Genomic DNA, 21,863 nt, shown 5'->3' with positions numbered 1-21,863 from the left:
AGTCCCTTCCTGGCATGCTTCCTCTTATCCATCCACCCAGGTCTGTCCTGGGGGTCCTGGAATGGAATGGGCCACAGGAAGAAAGTGATGCAGAAACCCTTCCGCTAGATCACTCACTCCCATCATCACACAGTCAGATGTTTCTAAGCTTTTCCTTTTAGTCACATTTCTGTTCTTTCATTAAAAAAGCGATGTGTTTGCCCATGTCCATCCAAAGACATTTCCCTGTGTCCTTCGCTGCTGCACTAGGCTTTTGTTTGGTAGGGAAATGTCCCATGTACCCTTGTGGGGTGCTGTCTCATGTCCTTGGAGACAGTGCTCTGAGTGACTGGGGGAGGATGGGCCCTTTGGCCCAACAGAAAGCAGCTGCCAGTGTCAGGGTTGAAAGGGGATCGGGGAACAGAAGCTGCAACTTTGACTAAGTTCTGAACAAAGAATATTTTCCTTCCCTGACCTCTTTTCTGCCAACCTCCAGTGTGACCTACTTATGGAGATGGGCTAATTAGAACAGCAGAGGGCGCTATAAGGTCAAAAACAAAGCTGCCCTCCTCGGAGGAAGCTAGGAGGAAAATCCCCCCCCTTTTTTTGAGCTAATGTAGTGATCAAATCCAAGCCTGGGACAAGAGTGGCTTGTTTATCAAATCCCTGGGGCCCCGTCAGGTCTGAAGGCCTCTGTTGAGGCCTTCTTTTGGGTTAAAGAAAGGCAGTCCAGGGCACTCCCTGCCTGGACTCAGAGGCAGACACCTGCAGGTTTAAGGGAGATGGGGCAGGAAAGTTCAAGGGCAATGTGAATGTGTCCGTAGTAGGTCATTAAATCTTGAATCTCTCTTAGCTCTAAATTTTGGGGGTCACTTTCTTGTGTACATTGTGGTCTCCTATGAACAAGCCTCTTGAAACCTTCGAAAGACATAGGACAGTGAGCTAGGAGATTCATTTCATACTTCCAGTGCTCTTAGGGGTTTGGGATAAGCATAGCTGGCTCAGGTCTCAGGGGAGCACAGAGCTCTATGACATACTTATAGCAGTGACAGAAATGAAAGATGAGAGTCTCTTTTTTATTTGCCATCGATTGGTACAACATGGTTTTTAAAATTTTTTGGCGTGATTTCACAACTTTATTTTTTAGATTTACTCAGCATCTTATCTCTGAACGTCTTTGATGAGACTCAAGCTCTCAAGGAGTTTATTCATCAGTCTATTTCACAAAAACGACAATAGCAACTGTAATGACTAGCATTCTTAAATCACTTGCTGCGTGTATTGCTGTGTTATTTCATTTAATTTGCCAGCAGTCCCGTGAAAAAGCTATTATTATTTTCATCTCCATTTTATAGATGGAGAAACTGAGGCTTGAGGAGGAGTTAGTTTGTGTTTAAGGTCTCACAGCAAGTAGATGCTGGAGCTGATAGGAACCCAAGTAGTGTGGATCCAGAGCCCCACTCCTTAACCATGATCCTGCACTGCTGTTCTGAGGAGTGCCCTGGTTGAAGCGATGCCTTTTAAGGAGTGATGGAAGGACACCATGGTGGGGAGGGGGTTGTTTTATGATTGTGCCACCCTGAGAAGGTCTCAGTGTGAAGTCTTAGGGAGAGGCAGGTGCCTTTGAATGAGGGTCTCTGAAGCCCTCTCTGTTCTCGCGTGTGGGCAGATGTAACTGAGGTTGGGCTGTCAGAAGAGGAGCAGCAGTTTAATTTGTAAACTGTTATATTGCCTAGGTCAGGAAGGGAACACTCAGTTCTCACAAATATCATGCTTGGCACCACCTTTAGAAAGGACAGACTCCCAAAGATTGAGTTGGGGCCGCCAGAGCTTGTGAATATCTCAGAGCCACTAGCTGGAAGTGGCCTTCCCTCTCAGAGGGGCTGGTGCTTTTGAGAGGGGGACCCCTACCTGCAGGGGGCAGTGCAGGCCTGGCGTCAGCTGATCAAAGCAACCTGGTTGCTGAACCTCCCTCTTCCACATCCGGAGGCCTGGGGATGCTCACACTGGGGTTTCAGACTTTCTGGGATATGCTTTTGGTGGTCTTCATGACTAGGATTGCCAGTTAAATGCAAAATGTCCAGTTAAATTTGAATTTCAGAAAAACAATGAATATCTTTTTAGAATAAATACATCCCAAATATGGCATGTCCCAATTATTACTAGTGAAAGTCGCTCAGTCGTGTCCTACTCTTTGCAGCCCCATGGATTATACAGTCCATGGAATTCTCCAGGCCAGAATACTGGAGTGGGTAGCCTTTTCCTTCTCCAGGAGATCTTCCCAACTCAGGGATCAAACCCAGGTCTCCCACATTGCAGGTGGATTCTCTACCAGCTGAGCCACCAGGGAAGCCTAAGAATACTGGAATGGGTAGCCTATCCCTTCTCCAGTGGATCTTCCCAACCCAGGAATTGAACTGGGATCTCCGGCATTGCAGGTGGATTCTTTACCACAGAAGCCCCAATTATTACTAAACATTTTTTGTTGTTCATTTGAAATGTAAACTTAAATGAGTGTCATGTATTTTTATTTGTTAAACCTGGCACCTTTACTATGTAAAATAGTCAAGATATGGAGGTAACCTAAATGTTTATCAACAGATAAATGGATAGTGAAAATGTGGTATTTATACACAATGGAATACTACTCAGCCAGAAAAAAGAATGAAATAGTACCATTTTCAGCAACATAGATGGATCTATGGATTATCATACTGAGTGAAGTAAGTTAGAAAGAGAAAGACAAATACTATGTAAAGTACTACATATAAAATAGATAAACAACAAGGTCTTACTGTATACCACAGGGAACTATATTCAATATCCTGTAATAATCCATGATGGAAAGAATATGGTAAGAATATATATATACATATAAATAACAATCACTATATTGTACACCAGAAACTAATACAACACTGTAAATCAACTATACTTCAATAAAAAGAATCTGGCAAATTTATCCATCCCAATGGTGAGTTTTTAAGTGGAGAAAGTTGTATTCTGTTGTTCACAAATATTTGTTGATTGCCAGATACACGGCAGACACAGTCCCAGGGGCTAGGACTCACTGTGTCCTATGTACACAGGGGGACAAAGTGAAAGTGAAAGTCGCTCAGTCGTGTCTGACTCTTTGTGACCCCATCTATACAGTCCATGAAATTTTCCAGGCCAGAGTACTGGAGTGGGTAGCATTTCCCTTCTCTAGGGGATCTTCCCAACCCAGGGATCAAAGCCTGGTCTTCCGCATTGTAGGCAGATTCATCACCAGCTGAGCCACCAGGAAAGCCCAAGAATCCTGGAGTGGGTAGCCTATCCCTTCTCCAGAGGATCTTCCTGACCCAGGAATCAAACTGGGGTCTCCTGCTTTGCAGGCGGATTCTTTACCAACTGAGCTATCAGGGAAGCCCATACAGGATGAGAAGGGAAAGACAAATAATAAGCATGTATAAGCCCAGTGATGTCAAATATAGTGATTGATGAGATGTAGAAATAATACAGAGATGAAATTGAGGGTGACTCTGGGAAAGAGGAGAGTGAAAAAGTTGGCTTAAAGCTCAACATTCAGAAAACGAAGATCATGGCATCTGGTCCCATCAGTTCATGGCAAATACATGGGAAAACAGTGGCTGCCTTTATTGTTCTGGGCTCCAAAGTCACTGCAGATGGTGATTGCAGCCATGAAATTAAAAGACGCTTACTCCTTGGAAGGAAAGTTATGACCAACCTGGACAGCATATTGCCAGTCCAGGTTCGATGCACGATACTGGATGCTTGGGGCTGGTGCACTGGGACGACCCAGAGGGATGGTATGGGGAGGGAGGAGGGAGGAGGGTTCAGGATGGGGAACACATGTATACCTGTGGCGGATTCATTTTGATGTTTGGCAAAACTAATACAATTATGTAAAGTTTAAAAATAAAATAAAAAAAAAAAAAAAAAAAAGCAGAGACATTACTTTGCCAACAAAGGTCCGTCTAGTCAAGGCTATGGTTTTTCCAGGAGTCATGTATGGATGTGAGAGTTGGACTATAAAGAAAGCTGAGTGCCGAAGAATTGATGCTTTTGAATTGTGGTGTTGGAGAAGACTCTTGAGAGTCCCTTAGACTGCAAGGAGATTCAACCAGTCCATTCTAAAGGAGATCAGTCCTAGGTGTTCATTGGAAGGACTAATGTTGAAGCTGAAACTCCAATACTCTGACCACCTGATGCAAAGAGCTGACTCATTTGAAAAGACCCTGATGCTGGAAAAGATTGAGGGCAGAAGGAGAAGGGGATGACAGAGGATGAGATGGTTGGATGACATCACCGACTCAATGGACATGGGTTTGGGTGGACTCTGGGAGTTGGTGATGGACAGGGAGGCCTGGAGTGCTGCAGTTCATGGGGTCACAAAGAGTCGGATATGACTGAGCTACTGAACTGAACTGAATTGAACTGGGTACCCAAGTGAGTGAGTAATTTATTTGCCAGGGAGAGACTCTCAGAGCTGAGACTGGTAAAAAACTGGAAGCAGAGTTTCAGGCAGCTAGAAGAGGGAGGCAGGGAGGGAGCAGAAGGAAAGCCACAGCAGCTGAAGGGCAGTGATGGGTGTAGGAGAGGGCATGCGAGGAGGCTGGCAGACAGCAGCAGTCCCACCATGTGCAGTGGGTCACAGGCCAGGATAGGAGGCCTCCCTGACATCATTAGATTAACAGTTTATGAAGACCTGGAGAGTGATTGTCCAGGGGAAGAGCAGAGGCAAGGGGACCAGTTGCGGGGTTACTGCCATGGGCCTGACAAGAGAGGGTGGTATTGGCAGGAGGGGGTGGGGGTGGAGAGAAGTGGAGGCACTTGGAGACACACTTCTTGGTGGAGTTGACAGGCCTTCCTGATGAATTGAAGGTGGGGGACAGGGAAACAGAGGGACTCCAGAGTACTCCTAGAAACACTCCTAGGTTTGGGGGAGGAAGTTGGTCATCTGTTCTTTTAGGGCAGTGCCTTCCAGCCATTGTCATGTCTTGGCTTATACAGAAGATAATATTTGTACTTGAGTGTAGCCAGGAAGGGCTGACCCAGGAGGCTCCAGCTACCCCAGGTCCCGTTGTCCACTGTGAGCACTATCTCAGCAGCTTGTAACCTTCTCACTGCAGCTCACCTGCTGGGAAGCGCTGCTTCAGGGGAGAATTTTCCAGCTGTGTGCTGCAGGAGAGATGGAAATCAGACTGCAGGAAGTGAAAGCATGATCTCAGAATCTCAGCCTTCCTGATCCATCAGAAATCGATCCTTTTGCTTTTCTGTATATTCATTCTATTCATTTTTGAGAGTTTGATACTGAAACTCCAACTAAAAATCTCAATTTAGCTACTTAAGAAAATAATTGTAATGTAGAGTGGAACTATATGTTACTTTGTTCTGTATTTTCCAAGTCTCTGGTAACTTTATCATACTTTCAGAATTTAAAAAAGTTAAAAAGAAAGAAAAAATAAATAAAAATGGGGGAAAAAAGAAATAGTGGAGTTCAAATATTTTGTAATAATCGTGAACAGAGTGTAACATTAAAAACTTGTATAAAAATAAACAACAACAACAGCAAAAGAAATAAGAGTTCTAGAATTCGGGGCTAGAGCAGATTCTATTTATTGAAAAATATTTATTTTTTAATTGGGTTTTAGATGCAGCATGCGGAATCTTCTGTCTTCATTGCAGCATGCAGGTTCTCTAGTTGTGGCATGTGGGGTCTAGTTCCCTGAACCAGGGGTCAAACCCAAGCCTCTCCTCTATTGGGAGCGTAGAGTCTTAGCCACTAGACCACCAGGCAAGTCCCTACAGCGGATTTTAGAAATGACCTTATCTAACCCTCTTCCTTTTCTCATTACACAAAGATGTAATACTAGGTCCCCGTTCATTTATTCCATGGAGCCAGTGCCACGGGTATGGTCAGCTGTGCTCATGCTGTGTGACAGTGTTACTCAAAGTGCGATACTGGACCGGTACCCAGTCTGTGACCAGAGGATGTGGAAATGGACCATAAGCCAGTTTTAGGGCTTCCCCAATGGCTCAGTGGGTAAAGAATCTGCCTGCAATGTAGGACAAATAGGAGATGTGGGTTTGAATCCTGGGTCAGGAAGATCCCTTGGAGAAAGGCATAACAACCCACTCCAGTATTCTTTCCTGGAGAATCCCACCAACAGGGGAGCCTGGGGGACTACAGTCCATAGGGTCGCAGAGAGTTGGACATGACTGAAGCAACTGAGCATGCATCATGCAGGGCGATTTGGTATGGAAGTATGTGATCATTAGGCTTGTAATTTCTATTTTTTTCCTTTTTCAAAAGCTAATTCATTTTCATTGTGTTTTACAAAAGGATTAGTTCAAGAGGGTTGAGGGCTACAAAAACAACAACAACGACGTTTCCTGGGTTGGAAGCACGTGCCTCAGAGAGTTACAGCTAATTCAGGCACGTGACCGTCAGGGCTGTTCCACTCCCTTCATGTCCCTCCCATCTCCTTCTCTTCAGAAGCCCCAGAGACGGTCTCAGAGGTTTAAGGAGCCTGGGTTTCTATGTATCCTCCTCCCTGATAGAAAAAGAAGATGTTTCTCGCTGTGGGCTTCAGCCTTGTGCTTTTCTGTAAGTGTACTCACTGTCTGTCCCACTTATTCTATCATCCGTTTCCCTGTTTCTGATTTTCCAAGGCTTGGGCTCTTTCCCATTCACACTAGATTTTCTAGTTATTTTCTGCTTTTAATTTTCCCTGCCTCTGCCCATTGAGTTCCCCTGGGTGGAGCTGTGCTGGACCCAGGACCTGCAGAATGTAGCACTTCACTGTTTCCTTATTTTTCTCTTCACAGACAAGGGTGTGCTGTGTAACCAAGTGACCCAGAGTCCCCCGGAGCAGAGAGTGGCGAGTGGCAGTCAGGTGACATTGCTCTGCACCTTCCAAACCACATATTCAGATCCAGACTTATACTGGTACCGAAAAAGGCCAGATGGTGTCTTCCAGTTTGTCCTGTACAGGGACAACACTAGATCCCGTGATGCAGATTTTGCTCGGGGTAGATTTACCGTGCAGCATAGCGTGAGCCACAAAACCTTCCACTTGATGATCTCCTCTGTGAGGCCTGAAGACATTGCTACTTACTACTGTGCTTTGAGACTCCCACGGTGATGCAGGCGCCCAGGAAGTGTGCACACAAACCCCTGGGCACAGCCTGGCAGAGCTGCTTCTCTGGGCAGCTCATGTCCTTGAACATGGCATCCTTCTTCCCCGTCATTCTGTGGTCCAGTCTGGCCTTGGGAGGTGCCCTAGCGTGCCTGCCAAATACGAAAAAGCCTGGTCACTTGCAGGGGAGCACCCCGACTTCCAATGGAGGAGATGTCGCTCCACTTCATAGAGGGCCCTTGATGCCCCAGTGTCTGTCTGAGGAACCCTGGTGCCTGGGTTGTGCCTGATACAGAGAAGGGCTTGACAGGGATGTGCTGTGTGCCCTGGGCAGACAGCCAGATGGGGTGGGTGGGGGTCCAATCTAAAGAGAGCCCATTGGAAGTGTGCTTATTTTATCTCCATCATTTACCCATTGTTGGAATTGGCCTGTTTCCCTTTTAAGATTCAAATTGGACACAAAGTTATTTACTTTAAAAAATTTCCGCAGTTTACCTTTCATGCACATCTTCTTGAGCAGTCACCTTGTTTCTCTGGGATGTTCTTTGGTACCTCCTTTTTACTTTGTCTGGAGAATATTTTCCTTTCACCAAAGAGCATTGAGATATTCCCAGAAAGCTGTCTGTGAAAACCAGAATCCCAGCTTCAAAGTTCCTGAGTTTGGAGCCCAGTGGCATCCCCAGGGGAGAGAATTACCTCCAGGCAAAACCAAGATGTGATGTCAAAAATAGATACACCCTCAGCCCTGGGATTGCACCCCTCCTTCCTCTACTACTGATGTTTCTGCCTTAATACAACTATTGGAGTTATTACGTGTAACCTTAGAAATAGAAGTCTTGATGGTGGTGGTTGAGTTGCTAAGTCGTGTGGGACTCTTTTGTGACCCCATGGACTGTGGCCACCAGACTCCTTCATCCTTGGAATTCTCTAGGCAAGAATACTGGAGTGGGTTGCCATTTCTTCTCCAGGGGATCTTCCTGACCCAGGGATTGAACCAGTCTCCTGCATTGCAGGTGGATTGTTTATGGCTGATCCACTAGGGAAGCCCTAGTAGAAGCGTTAGACGTTATTTTATAGGAAAAGCCCAGAGAAGTGAGGGACAATCAGAAGATCACTGAGCTGGTTAATGACTGAGCCAAGGGAGCATATCTGGGTGCTCCCATGCAGCTGTGCCCTAGGAGGCTGTAGCAGTAAGTAGCTTGGGCAGCAGTTTGTCTGGGCTTGAGCACAGGCAAGTGGAGAGTAGTCACTATAGAGAGGGAAGGAAAGAACATGGGTGAGGGAGCCAAAGTTTCAGGCAAATGACTCAGCTTCTGGGGCTTCTGTTCTGCCACCTACTGAGTGTGTGTAATACTCTTCTGTAAACTCCTTTTGGGTCCTTGTGGGACTTGAGATTCTGCATGTGAAAGCTCTGGAAACCTATAATCCATGGCGGCAAGGTCCCCACACCTGAAGGCAGCCACAGTCCCCTCTGGCTCCAGCCTTAAATCTTTTCTGGAGGGTCCCTTTGGTGGAAGAAATTCATAGTCCTATAAAATGCTGGTTGCCTTTTGCTGATGATCAAAGTGGGCCAGTGGGTGGCTCATTCATATGCTAAGTGCAGGACTGTTTGAATTTGGAGTTGGCACCCCTGATAACTTGGTTCTGCTCCCAGAAATATCCCTGCCCCATTGAATGACTTCGGACGTGGTACACAACTTTTTGGGGGGCATTTTTTTTCCATCTGCAAAATGAGTCTATGATCTTTTAGTTTTTAGCAACTTCAGAGAAATACTCTAAGAATGGCCTAAGGTAACAGATGCACATGTTTTGGAAATAGGCATTCTTGATGCCCATGAGGTGAAGATGTGTGGAATCTTCTAGTGGCTTTTCCCAGGATAGATCTGGCTTATCCATCTAGATTGTCCTAAACTCACTGACTCAGAATGCAGCTGCCTGTTTTCTTTGGTTTGGGGTGTGAGGACCTGATGCGGCAGTCTGCAGATGGCAAAGGCGGGGGAGTTGTGGGTGAGCCTTGTTCTTTCACTTGTCACCTCATGAGTCTCAGCTGACACCCCACACAGGTGCTGAGGCACCCACAATGCTGGGTTTCTAGGCCTCTGCTACCCGTGTTCCTGCAGAGGGATAAAGCTGGCCTTGCCGAGGTGAGAGGAGCAGAGGTCAGTGGCCACATGCGGGGAGGGGCGCTGCCGTTGTAGCAGCCACAGCAACAGCAGGAAACCCAGGGGCTGGGCTAGGGGCCCCGGAAGCTGTGGTGTGACCTATGAGCTCAGTTTGGTTTTTGTCTGACTACTAGTGAATTCACAGCCCCCCACTTCCTCCCTGCAGTAGTCTGCAATAAATAAAGCCAGAAGCAAGGTACATACAATGCACTTTAATACATGCAACAGAGACAAAGAAAAACGGCAGAAAACCATCAACACCAAAGATCCAATGCCCTCAAATTCCCCTTGTACAGATGGGCAGGCAAGGGGTCAGGAAGACTTTGGTTTTACAGGGAAATATTGGGGACTCATTCCTATCCCTCCCTCCAAAAATACTTGCACAGTGAGTTGCTTGAAAGCAAGACCCATGTCTTACTTATTTTTGCACTCTCAGCACAGTGCCTGGAACTTGCAATAATTCACGTTTGTTAAGTTGAGGAAAGCAATCTCCTCTGCATTTTACTCTGATCTCTGCTAATAGCTCTGAGAGTATTTAGATGAGACCCCATTGCCTACAAAGAGAGTATTAGGGAGTCAAGTGTTGCTTTGTTTCTCAAGTATTAGGGAAAGCAGAAAGTGCTTTTGTGGATGTGAACGCTAGTTTGGGCAAATCTAGTGCTGGGTTGAGCAGAGGCTTTTACATTTAGGTAGAAGGACACCCGCTCTCCTTTCCCCAAGAGGATCTATTTTTCCTCTTGGAGGATGGAGCTGGGAACTGGATGGGTCCCACTTTCTAGTTCTGGAGGCAAAGAAAGTCAAAGGAACAAAACACCACTTTCAAAGTATGTCAGTCATAGGGAAAAAAATGAGTCCTATGTACCTTCATATCTCTTATCCCTTTATAAAGCAGCATATAAAACAGTTGGGGCCATAAGCCCCCATTCCCCAGGACTTCTGTCTTTCATCAGGCTGAAGGATAAGCTGGGTTTGTTGCCTTTAAAGGAAAACCAGTTTGGGGAGCAGCCATTTAAGCAAGGCTGGGATGGGTCAACTTGAATCACGAAAAAGTTGAAAGCCTAGGAGATAGCTTCTCTGTAGGCTTTTGGTTTCTTTCAGGGAATGCAGCCTTCTCATGCCAGTCAGCCTGCAAATGAAGGAAGACTGTCAGAGCTATAGAATCATAGACCTTCGGTGCTGGAAGGAATCGTAGTAGTCATGGGGAAGGTCAGTACTTGCTATGGTTGTACCATTGCAGACATCACTAACCTATCCTGGCACATTTCCCTTCTACACATGGTGATAGTTCAGCTAGTCACTATCAGTTTATCAGTGTTGACACCAGTTACAAAACCTATCTGCTCTCCTTTAGTTATTTTTCACTCCTTTGCATTACAGATGTGATAACCCAGGTCCAACACGGTGAAGAAAACTGGCTCAGGTATTGCAGTGAGTTAGTGACAAAGTTGGAACGAAAATCTAGTGCTTCTGATTCCTACTGAGGTCAGAAGGTCCTTTTCATGTAGCCATTTGGCCTGTGTCCTGGGGACGGTTGGTAAAACACTCACCTGTTGGGGAATGACTGAGGATGCTTGCAGGCTAGGTTGGGTAAGTCCAACACACTAAGTCTAGGATTGTCCTTAGATCAGGAGCTGGGACTGAGGGGTGTCTGGGGGCACTGGAGAAGGAGCTTTATAGGCAAACCTAAGTTCTGGTTCAAATTTCATGTCTAAGATACTCAGGCCACCTGATGCGAAGAGCTAATTCATTGGAAAAGACCCTGATGCTGGGAAAGATTGAGGGCAAGAGAAGAAAGTGGCGGCAGAGGATGAGATGGTTAGATAACATTATTGACTCAATGGACATAAGTTTGAGCAAACTCCGGGAGATAGTGAAGGACAGGGAAGTGGGGCGTGCTGCAGTCCTTGGAGTCTCAAAGAATCAGACATGACTTAGCGACTGAACAATAACAAGATAACCAGGAGAGGGAATGCAAGTGACCGGCAAATAATTCACATCTCATCCTCAATTTGTATGCATCCTGAGAGGTTACTAGTGAGCTGTTCACTACGAATAGGAGTGTAGGTTCATCCCAAAGATAGGCTGGTAGACCCATTGAGTCCTATGACTAAGGATTAAGAACTGGCATCACCTTTGTCTGGCAAAGACAAGTTCTGCTTCCCTGAATATTCTTCAAGTGAGCCTTTACTGATGGTCTCTCAAAAAGCCCATGGTCCTTTGGCCATATACACAAAAATAGCAATAAAGAAAAAGATTTTTCCTGTTTAGGTCCAGTTTTTCTAGCTCCTCAGTTGGAAGTGAGGATTATTGACTGGTATTACATTATATTACATGAATTTTGAATCTGGCTTGAAATAAAAGGCCAACAGGAGGCAGAGTGTAATGCTAAGTATCTAGAAAGGCCCACCTTATTGAATCATAATATGTCTCTATGTGTTTTTTCCTTTCCCAATGCTTCTTATCAGTCCTAAACTCCTTTCTTCCACGTGTAGCATAGTTTGGGTGGAGTTAGGAATAAGAAGCAGCTAGTTCTTACCTTAAAAGAAAAATAACTTGGCAGTCAAGAGAAAATTGACGGCGACACTCTTGGCAAACAGCATTCGGAGCCCCAGCACCGAGAGGGACATCATGTTCACCTTCCCGGGTTGCACTGCGGATGAATGAGAGTGAAGATGGTTCATTCACTTAGCAAGAGACTAAATTTCCTGCCAGATATTGGCTTACAGCACCGACACCAGCCTGCCCCGCATCATCATCATTCTTCCTGGCCTGAAGCCCTGTGTGGTGCCAGACAGCCTTCACAGACCTGAAGCTGCTGTTCACAGTCAGCAAAGCAAGCTTTGGAAAAATCCATTCCTTTAGTTGGACACGACTGAGTGACTGATCTGATCTGATCTGATAGTCAGGAAGACTCTGCTTGAAGAGTTAGAGGGAGCCAACTGGACTCAAGTATGGTTTTTGTTTTCTTTTGAAATAGAATGATTTGGGGCCCCATCTGACAATGACAGAGTTTGCTTTAACCTCAATTCTGAAACGGGCCCTTTGGCTTCAACTAACCTTGGGGCTCTTGGCAGGTCACTGGAACTTCAGCTTTTGTGCTGTTTTCATATTCCGTCGGTTTTGGAGTTGTTTCTGGAACAAACAGCAGTGGTCAGGGTTACAATGACAACTGAGAGGCTCAAGGGCTTTCAGGTTTTAGAAGTGGAGGTGACTTTAAGTAAGTAAACTAAGGACCAGAGGAATGACTTGGTTAAGGTCCTACAGCTATTGACACAGTCAACATGCTTCCTGTCTTGAGGTTTTCTTCCCATTAGGCCATGAAGCCAACATCCAGGTATGCCTCTAATTTGTAGGAAGAATTGGGTTAATGAACACCAAGATAAGCTGGGCTGCCTTTGGTTGGGGTACTCACACTAGATCAGATCCCACATGAATGTTCAATCCTAGAGTCTTTAGTATGAAGGAAACAGAGTTTGGTGAAGAGGAGAGATGGGGATGAAATAAATGGATTTTATCCTAGATTCCAGCTCAGAGATGCAACAAGTTTAATTCCCGTTCAGGGATGGGAATTAAGCCTAATCCTTAAGTCTGAACCTAAGTCTTATTTCCAGCATGATGCCATATTGAATGTGACCTGTCAAGAGTTTACATCTCCAACTTCTCTTGCCCTCAATTTTTCTTCCCCATAACCCTAGCCCCTTGAGGCCAGATAGGACCTACCTGGAATAGTTTTCTTTGGTTCAAAGTCAGTAGAGTGCCAGGTTTGTTGGTTGTGTTCAACCGAACATGTCACTGAATCGGGGTCTCCATACTGACCAAGCTTGATAGCACTGTACCTCCCCCCAGGTGAGATGTCAATAGCAGGCTCATATTCTATTATTTTCTTGGATGATTGCAGACTTATAGTTACATCTTTGGGGTAGAACTCCTTCACCAAACAAGCGACGTTTGTCCCATTTTTCATGACAAAAACAGATGGGCTGGCAGCAGGTTGACTTTCTGCAAATATAATCAGTTTATTTTGTGAGATGATTATCCACATGTAGGAGTTGAACAATGCTGTTTTCCTCAGTTTCCCTGGGGCCAAACACCACAATCCAGACTTTCCTGCATCCTGTTAGTGACCCGAACCTGTTAGCATCTCCATGAAAGGATGACCAAGGGAAGCAGAAATGAAAGGCAGGCAGTTTGACTCCTAGTTAGGAGATGCGAAGAGATATGACTGGGAGTAGAGATAGACAATGACAAATACAAAGAAGTGTCTAGGTCAACTGAGTTTCAATTATCTATGTTTTATTAGTTGATCCTCTGGACGGTTGAGTTAGGCTGAATATCTATCTGAATCAGTACATTTATTTAATTTCTGAATATCCACCATTTTCATTTATTTTAAATTTTTAAAAAATTGGAGTATAATTGCTTTGCAAATTTGTGTTAGTCTCTACTGTACAACAGTTTGAACTAGCTATAAGTATACATATATCCCTTTCCCTCTTAGCTTCCCTCTCAACCCCCCTACCCCCACCCCTCCAGGTCATCACAGAGCACCGAGCTTAAGTTGTGCTGTAGTTGGTTTATTTTAAATGCATGAACCCTTGGAGTGAGATCAAAGCAGAGTCTGAAAAGGGCTCCATAGTGGTTCAACACTCTGCAGATATTAGTGTTGACGTCATTTCAGGGTGTCATTCCTGTTTTTCGGACTGGAAGGGATCTGCTAAAGTTAAGTGGTCCATCTCTCTGTCTTCAGGTGAACTCTTGTTCTCTTGTAAAGGACTACCCTATAGTTTCTTTTGAGTCTTTAATCAGAGAATAATAACTATCATTCTCAGAAGTCCTTACGAGCATGAAACCAGTTTAAGCCCATTTCTTCTTGTTTTGTTCTAAGCAGAGCTGTGGAAAATGGGTTACAATAGTTGGGTCTCCTCCTGGCCTTCTTTCCTTTCATGCCTCACCTTGGACAATCATTTATCTGCTACTCTCTGTTTGCATCTTTTTCTTTCCTTAAAATCAGAGGGGTGTGTGTGTGTGTGTGTGGGCGGGGGGTGTTGGGGGTTTTTCAAAGAGCTCTTCTGGAACCTTAAAGGAGAAAAGCTTCATTGTTTTGTTTCCCGGCATAGCTGAAGCCGCTGATAACCGACACTGATAAGCCCAGCAGTAACGGCTTGGAAACCACACATTCTGCTCAGTCATTTCCCTTCAGAACTGTGGCATTTCTCGCTCACAATACTGATTTGCTGAGATGAATCCAGTTGATTTTCAAGGGGCTATGAGTTATAGAGAAAGGAAACTAGTCCATTAAAAACCAAAGCCCAAACATTCCTATTTTCTTCATTACTTAAAAATATGATCCAATCCTAGTCTGATTTAGTTGGAAAATTAAGCCTTTCTTGGGATTTAAAAATTTAAATTCAAAGGCAGTTGTTAATAATCACTCTGGGATGGAGAGACCTGGCTTGAATAATTTGAACAATTTGATATAACCAACAAGACAGATGTCTGAAGAAGGTCATACACTCAGGATATTGAGCTCTGAAGCTGTTAGTATTTCAGATAGAGCATGATGCATTGGTTTGAAAAAACATTTTTCTCAGATCCTCTTTCTAAATTAATGTCTATCTGTTTAAAACAGTTGTTTGAAGGTAAAGGGTTTAACTCATTCTTTAGTATCATGGTAACTAAAATAAAAGGCTATATGACTGAACTGAAACTTTTTAAAAAAATAGAATGCATTCAATATAGTTGTTACATGTAACCCAGTCTATTTTATATTAGGCCTAAACCAAAATTTGAAGTTGTGTAAAATTTGCACTACATTGTAGTCTAAAATTTAAAGATGTAATTGCTTGTCTTTTGAGAATTTCCAATCTTTCTTCTTGGTCCACAAATATAACTAACTACATTTTGGCACTTTCTTTTTTTATGAGTACTATCTAATGCTAAGGCTATGTGCTGGTAAACATACAAAAAGAAGTGTATACCTTCCCTGAACAGTCTTCCTCAATTTATAAACTTAGAAATCATCTATGTTCTAGATTCTTATAGAGCACCTTACAGGTTCCCTAAGCATTGAAACATTGACAACAGATGTCAGTCACAATTTCAAAGATCTCTGCCAAGATGGCCTTTAACTTGAACACTGAAAATAAGTTTGCTTTACTTGATTATTCTCACCAGGTTAACCATCTCTCTCCTAAGTCTTCCAGCTGCAGTACATTTTTCGGGTGGCACAAAGACATACACAAGTAGTCAGCTTAGCCAAAGCGATGTGCAAGGATGAAGCAACCACCTGGAGAATTTGGGCCTCTGCCCCTCCTGCATCTGATATTCCAACATATCAGTATAATTCTTCTGCTAGATTTCTCTGTGTTTTCTGGGCTGCTCTTTTTTCAGAAATAATTTTTTTTTTTAGTAATAATAGTTACAGAGCTACTTCGCTACTCAGCCTAGTGTCTTTACTGTGCCCGGTCCACATCTGTACCACTCCATCTCCTAGTTATACTTTCTCATGTACCACAAACTGGATGGCAAGCCTAGTCCCAGGAGTCAACTTATCCCTAGAAATGTATGGAAAAAAAAAATCAACTTACGGGGCTCCACGAAGAGTTTGGTGCCAGCTCCAAAAAATATCTGTCGGGTGTCCCAGGAGCACATTGCGACACTAACTGACAAGTAACCAGCCTGGGGCTGGCTCTGGGGCCTGGGCTAGAGCATCTGTGTCCTGCCTCTGCAGCTCGGGTTCCAGCCCAGAAAGCCCATGGCTCAGAGAGCTACAAAGCTGCACTTGATGATATCAGGGGGCTGAGCACACAGAGTCCCAGTTCCCTTTGAAGCTAAGAATAGTGTAACTGCTGGGTAAGGAGGTGAGCATGAAATCCCCAGCCCAGGAGCCAGTACTGGGACAGGGGACAGGGCTGAATCAGAGCAGCAGAAGAGGGTGTCAGCAGGCCAGTAGCTGCCTCCAAGATGGAAGCTTTAACACCCGTCCATTGGAAGGACTCGCTAAGCACACACCAGCTTGGGAGTAGGAATGGGGGACTGGGCATTGACATTTCTTGTAATGAATGTTAGGCTGAGGAGCGTTTTAGGCCCAGCTCTTTTTCTCATATTCTATTTCCCTTCTCTTGGGTCACAATCCTGCTTTTTGATTAGAAACTAATTTCTCTCCCATCACTCAGACTGAGTCTCACAGTAACAACAAATCTACTTTCTAATTCCCTGAGCCCGTGGAAAGACTTTCTAAGGACCCGAGGGTTGAACAAGAAATTGGTAGCTGACAGAGGAACCCAGTGGTGCTGCGTGTCATGGACACAGGGCAGGGAAAGCAGAGCTTGCTTTGGATTGCTTATTTTTGTTTTATAATTTCTCTTGACTCTGGATCCAGATACAAGCCTCAAGAGGACAGAGTAATCATGTGAAATAGAACTTAAAACCCTATAGATTACTTTGTCTTATCACCAAAAAAATCAAGAGTCCAGGGTTAGAGCAAGGCGAAATGGAAGGACCATTCTTTGCTGTCAAAACTTTAAGGATTGGGGGCTTGATTTGAAATTCTTAAACCCCCTACCTGAGCCTCATATCATCATATTATACTCAATCGCTGCAGGAAGAGAAAACTGGAGAAGCAATTGGGATATCATTGAAGAGCGCAGGTCAGCATCTCGACAGAGGGTCTAAGCTTTGGTTTCATCTCTTTCCTTCTTCCTTAGGAGTCCCAAAGGCATAGCCTCAGAGATTTGATTCTAACACTGCAGATAACTCTGAATTTCAAGTGGAAATGATTTAAAGGGAAAATGAAACACAATACTTTTTGCTCAGATGCAATTTGCCCAGCCTCAATCAGACTGCAATCAGTTACAATGTGATTCTGTTTTCCCTCCTTTTCATTGCTCTAGTCTCCCTCTCCTCAAAGATAAGAAAACCCACCAAATTCCACTATTTCCCTGGAAGCCCGAGGCAATCAAGAACGCCTGTAAGTTTATATTACCCTCTGAGAGGCAGAGACCGCGTTGACACTACCAGTCTCTTTCAGGACTGTCAGATTGCCTCCTCACATTCATGTACATTTTTCCACTTCTTTATTGCCTCTGAAATAAGTAAAAGCAGAATCTAACCAATGCCCCATTGGCCTTGGCATTTTGGAAAGCTTCTGAGAGACTGTTGTTCTCTGGACTGGTTCCAGTGACTGACGGTTGGCAGCTAGCCAAACTACCTGAATATGGCCCCTGGATTTCCAAACACTGGAACAGACTGCCTGTGGATAGTATCCCTAGGAGAGCCCACTACTTCCCTATTGTCCTGAAGTTGGGGGCTGTGTTTGTACTTTTGCTGTAGACTCCTGAGCTTTTACAGAATCCTCAGATTCAGGGCCAACAAGGGAGGTGAGCACAAAACAGTTCTCAGCAGACCCAAACAAGGTTGGGACCTTGGAAAAAATTTAGTGTGAGCCAGGCATGATGATTTAATGCAAGTTCTCAGCAAAAAAAGAGACAAGGGCAGATTGGTTATTGACATCTGAGGCAGAGAAGGTGTTTTTGCAGTAACTCCTTCTTTAATAATATTTTTCTTTTTCTAACCTTCTGTCTCCCTATGCTGTGACCATGACTCTTTTCCCTCATAAACAGTGGAAAGACTCTAAAGATCCAGAGCTTGCCTTTTCCCTAGTTGCAGTCCCTGACCAGGGGCCAGAAGTCTGACCAGGGCTTTATATAAGCAGTTGCAGAAGACTTATCAATATGAATCCTCAGAAGAGAGTTTCCAAGTATACATAGAATATTTTCTTAAGAGAGATCTAGTGATTTTATTCTCCAATTTTATGTTGACTCTTTATAGCAACAACTGCAATGACAATGGATTTCCCATTTAGAACCTCCTAACTTCTCAAGAAGCTCTGCTTATTCAGGACTGTACCATGATTCCAAGGGGATATACACACTAAATAAAATGCATAACTCACTCGGTTCCATGATGAGTTGAGTCTCATTTCCAAAGACGAGTTGTGTTATCAGCACACCATTTCAGACATCATGACCCAAAACTTCACTACCTATTTTCTCCATGCCTAGTCCATCTGTTTGGAAGTGGATGGGTTAGCTGGATACACAGCTCTACAAGGGTTTCTGAGATCTAAGCCTTTCATTTTGGCAGCTTCTTTGATGTGTGTTATCTTCTGAGTGTTGGCATTTAGGGAAGTCCCAGGGTTTACTGCCATTATCTCCTCAACCTGTCATCTCTTACCCCAAGATCTTGCTTCACAGTCATATTTTCACAGAGAGAAAGGAATTAATTTGGTTTTGCTGAGAATGTCAAATGGCTATTTTCAGCAGAAACGCAGCTGTAAGGTTCAAGTCAATCAGAAAGGACTATGCCTCAGTTAGAGTTGGAAGGACATGATGGCTGGACCAAAAGTCATTTCTGCAAAAGACTGGGAGTCTTTTAAAAAGATCCCAATACTCTCAGAAGTCTGCCATTTCTATAAGTATTTTACTACTTCCAGATGGCTTGTGCTTACACTACCTCAACAGACACTATCATAAGAAGCTCCACGAGCTGATATCATTAGATCTGTCTTACAGATGAAGTCACTGGAGCTAAAGAGCAGTTAAGATAGTGACTGAGCTGCGTCTGACTCTTAGGTCTCCAGACCCCAGTTCCCATCCATTGAACCAGAGTAATAGATGACAGGACTGAAAGGAGCTTCAGCTGCCACTTGTCAAAATTCCCTGGCCACACAAAGGCCAAGTAATGGGCATATAGACAGAGTTTGGACTCCGTTTTCAGCGTCATTTTTCATTAAATCTCAGAATTTCCACTGGATCATAAGACATTCACATCATTGGGCTTTCTTTTTTTTCCTAATATATTGTCCCTTAGAATTGGCCTGGCTGACATTCAGGATCTTAGTGTGCTAAGCTGGAAGACACTTTGGAAATCATTTGAATCAGCTAGAGGGAAACTCAAGTACTGTGAAGTTAAGTCACAGAGCTGGTCAAAAGGGAGGATTAGAACTCAGTCTTTCAATTCTTGGCCTAACATGCTTGCCAGTGCTCCTCACATTTATCAGATGTGCTGTAACACAGGTCTGGTCATGGCCCAGATCTGTAAATGGCGAATGCCATTTACAGACACTCCGGGAGGGAGAGTGGACCAAGAAGACTACTACAATGCATTCCCACCCTGGATTTTGTCAGAAACTCAGTCCCTGCTCCTCCACCATCCCTTGCTAAATCACTTGCTGGAGGGACTTTCAACAACCTGAGAAGTGTTTCCTAAACTGATGAATTGGGAAAATATTTAACAAAGATAACTGACAGATACAGTGGTCAAAAGAAGAAGAAGAAGAAGAATAAAACCGAGTCACTTACTTGGTTCCACATTCAGATAGGTTCCTTTGCCAAATATTAGTGGATACTCCACAGCTGATAAACCCAGTCTAAAAACTGCCTGCCTTTTCCTTACCGCAACCCTGGCCCCAAGTCATGTGACAGTCATTGGATGAGATTTTCTGTCTCATCTGCTTAACCTCTTTCTTCCTCTGTCTTGGGAGCTACCCTTCAGGACAAAGCAGGAAGTGATTCCTGTGTCAAATAGAAATCTAGACTTTTGCTATGTTATAGTCTGAATTTGCAGTCCTGAATAAGAGATGTTGAAAAACAATTTCCAGTCTGGAGCAAAAAAGGTGGGCTATTGGCCATAGAGTGCATGAGGGTATGCTAAGTTGCTTCAGTTGTGTCCAACTCTTTGCGACCCCATGAACTGTAGCCCGCTAAGTTCCTCTGTCCATGGGATTCTCCAGGCAAGAATACTGGAGTGGGTTGCCATGCCCTCCTCCAGGGGATCTTCCTGACCCTGAGAATGAACCAGTGTCTCAGCGGCTCCTGCATTGCAGGTGGATTCTTTACCACTGAGCCACCAGGGAATCCTGTTGCTCATAGAATGGTGATTCCCAACCTTTGGGCTATACTTACATGGGGCAAGATCTAGTAAGTTATGAGCCCCACTCAGAACCTTTCAGGAGAATTCCATTTCCTATCCAATCAGAGCTTTGTATCATTGACAAGCATTGTGCAGCAGCCAGACTTGGTATAAAACAGAACTAAAGTCTATTTTAATAACATTTTAATAATATATTCATGAATTCCAAATTTGAGCAAACTTTAATGGCATTCTTACACTTAGATATGACAGTTAAAATAGCTTCTGTCATATGTAAAAACCAGAGTCTATGAAATTGCTGTATGTTACTCACAAAAATCCAGAGAGAAAATATGCAGATTTTTCAGATCAGTTTACACCCCATACAGGATTGCATATCATACCTTGAGAATCACTAAAATGGAGAGTGGTTCTCAGTTGTGTGAAGTAGAAAGGAATCAGAGAACCTGAAATCAAATTCCACTCAGTTTCTTACTAAGTATGTAATCTTGGCCAAGTTCCTTAAGGTCACTGAGCTTCATTTGCCTCCTTTATAAAATGAGGATACTGTCTTCTGTATTGAGAGGTTGTAAGATTGAGTGAAAGGGTGTATATTTAAAGCATTCTGTAAAAGTTCACTGTAAGCATTAGAATGCTTATTAGGGTCAGACTCAGAGTAAAAATTTTGCTTGAAGCAGGAGAATGTATTTACACTAAGCTCAGAGCTCCCCAGGGCAAGGTGTAGGGAGAGGTTGCTGAGACAGGAGAGGATCCTGTTTCTTTGGTGTTTGGGATAAAAGTGAGGACTGGAATCCAGGTTTCTGTCTCCTCTGGTCTCTTAACCAGGGTCAGGTGTGACCACCATTCTCTTCTCTAACCTTCCCTCTTAAATCCAAAAGTACAGGTCCTTACAGTGACTTACAAGCCATCTTTTCTACATTATCAACCTGACTTCATTTGCAAACTCTATCCCGGTCACTCATTCTTCTCCAGCCACCCAGGCTTCCTTTCTGTCCTTCATGCACCCTGGGCAAGGCTTGTGTTCCCTCTGCCCAGAAGTGCTCATCCTTCAGAAATCTGCACAACTCACTCAGTCACCCCCTTGGGCCTCTGCTCAAATGTCAATTTTCCAATGAGGCCTTCTATAATTTCTTTGTTAAAAACTGCACATTGCCCCCTTCTATTGATACACTTTATTACTCTTCTTTGGTTTATTTTCCTTCACAGGACTTATCACCACCTAAAATATTATATATTTTATTTGGTGAGTTTATCATCTGTCTTTTACAGTACACTGTAAGCTCCAACAAGGCATGGATTTCTGTCTTTTTGTTCATGCTGATTCCCTGGCACCTAGAAGAGTGCCCTGCGTACAGTGCCAGCGACTTGTCACAGGTTGCGAGCTGGGATCGGGCTTGGCTCTGAAAGTGCCTAGCTTGCTTACATTTCTGTTTCCTTTTGCCTTATACCACTGCTGACTTGTCCTCTCATCCATTCATTCATTTGTCTATTCATTCATTCAACAAATATTTATTTACTGCTTTCAATGTAGCCCTTGTCCTCGTGGAACAAGGGAGATAGTTGATAAATAAGCATTCAAAGTTTCGGGTGGAGATGAAGGCTATACGAAATAAAGCAAGGTGGACTCCAGACTGCAAGAGGATGAGCT

General features: G+C 44.0%; 1 long non-coding RNA gene and 1 gene segment (V, D, J or C); one reads left to right on the top strand and one right to left on the bottom strand.

The window, feature by feature from the left end:
• The first annotated feature begins 6,473 nt into the window (after nt 1–6,473).
• On the top strand, nt 6,474–11,546 carry LOC112577837. The gene is made up of 2 exons (XR_006542943.2): nt 6,474–6,589; nt 6,811–11,546. It is a non-coding gene; the product is annotated as an uncharacterized LOC112577837 (long non-coding RNA).
• LOC102415345 overlaps nt 9,481–21,863 on the bottom strand; it is a gene marked incomplete in the record, with an annotated part of 786,957 nt that continues 774,574 nt past the window's right edge. Inside the window, 5 exon segments of the C gene segment in view lie at nt 9,481–10,409; nt 11,820–11,933; nt 12,341–12,415; nt 13,004–13,282; nt 15,871–15,930. Of these exon segments, the coding sequence occupies nt 11,821–11,933; nt 12,341–12,415; nt 13,004–13,282; nt 15,871–15,930 (527 nt within the window).

Source organism: Bubalus bubalis, chromosome 11 (assembly GCF_019923935.1).
Source record: "Bubalus bubalis isolate 160015118507 breed Murrah chromosome 11, NDDB_SH_1, whole genome shotgun sequence".
Taxonomy (NCBI): domain Eukaryota; kingdom Metazoa; phylum Chordata; class Mammalia; order Artiodactyla; family Bovidae; genus Bubalus; species Bubalus bubalis.
This window is presented reverse-complemented; position numbering and strand designations above follow the sequence as displayed.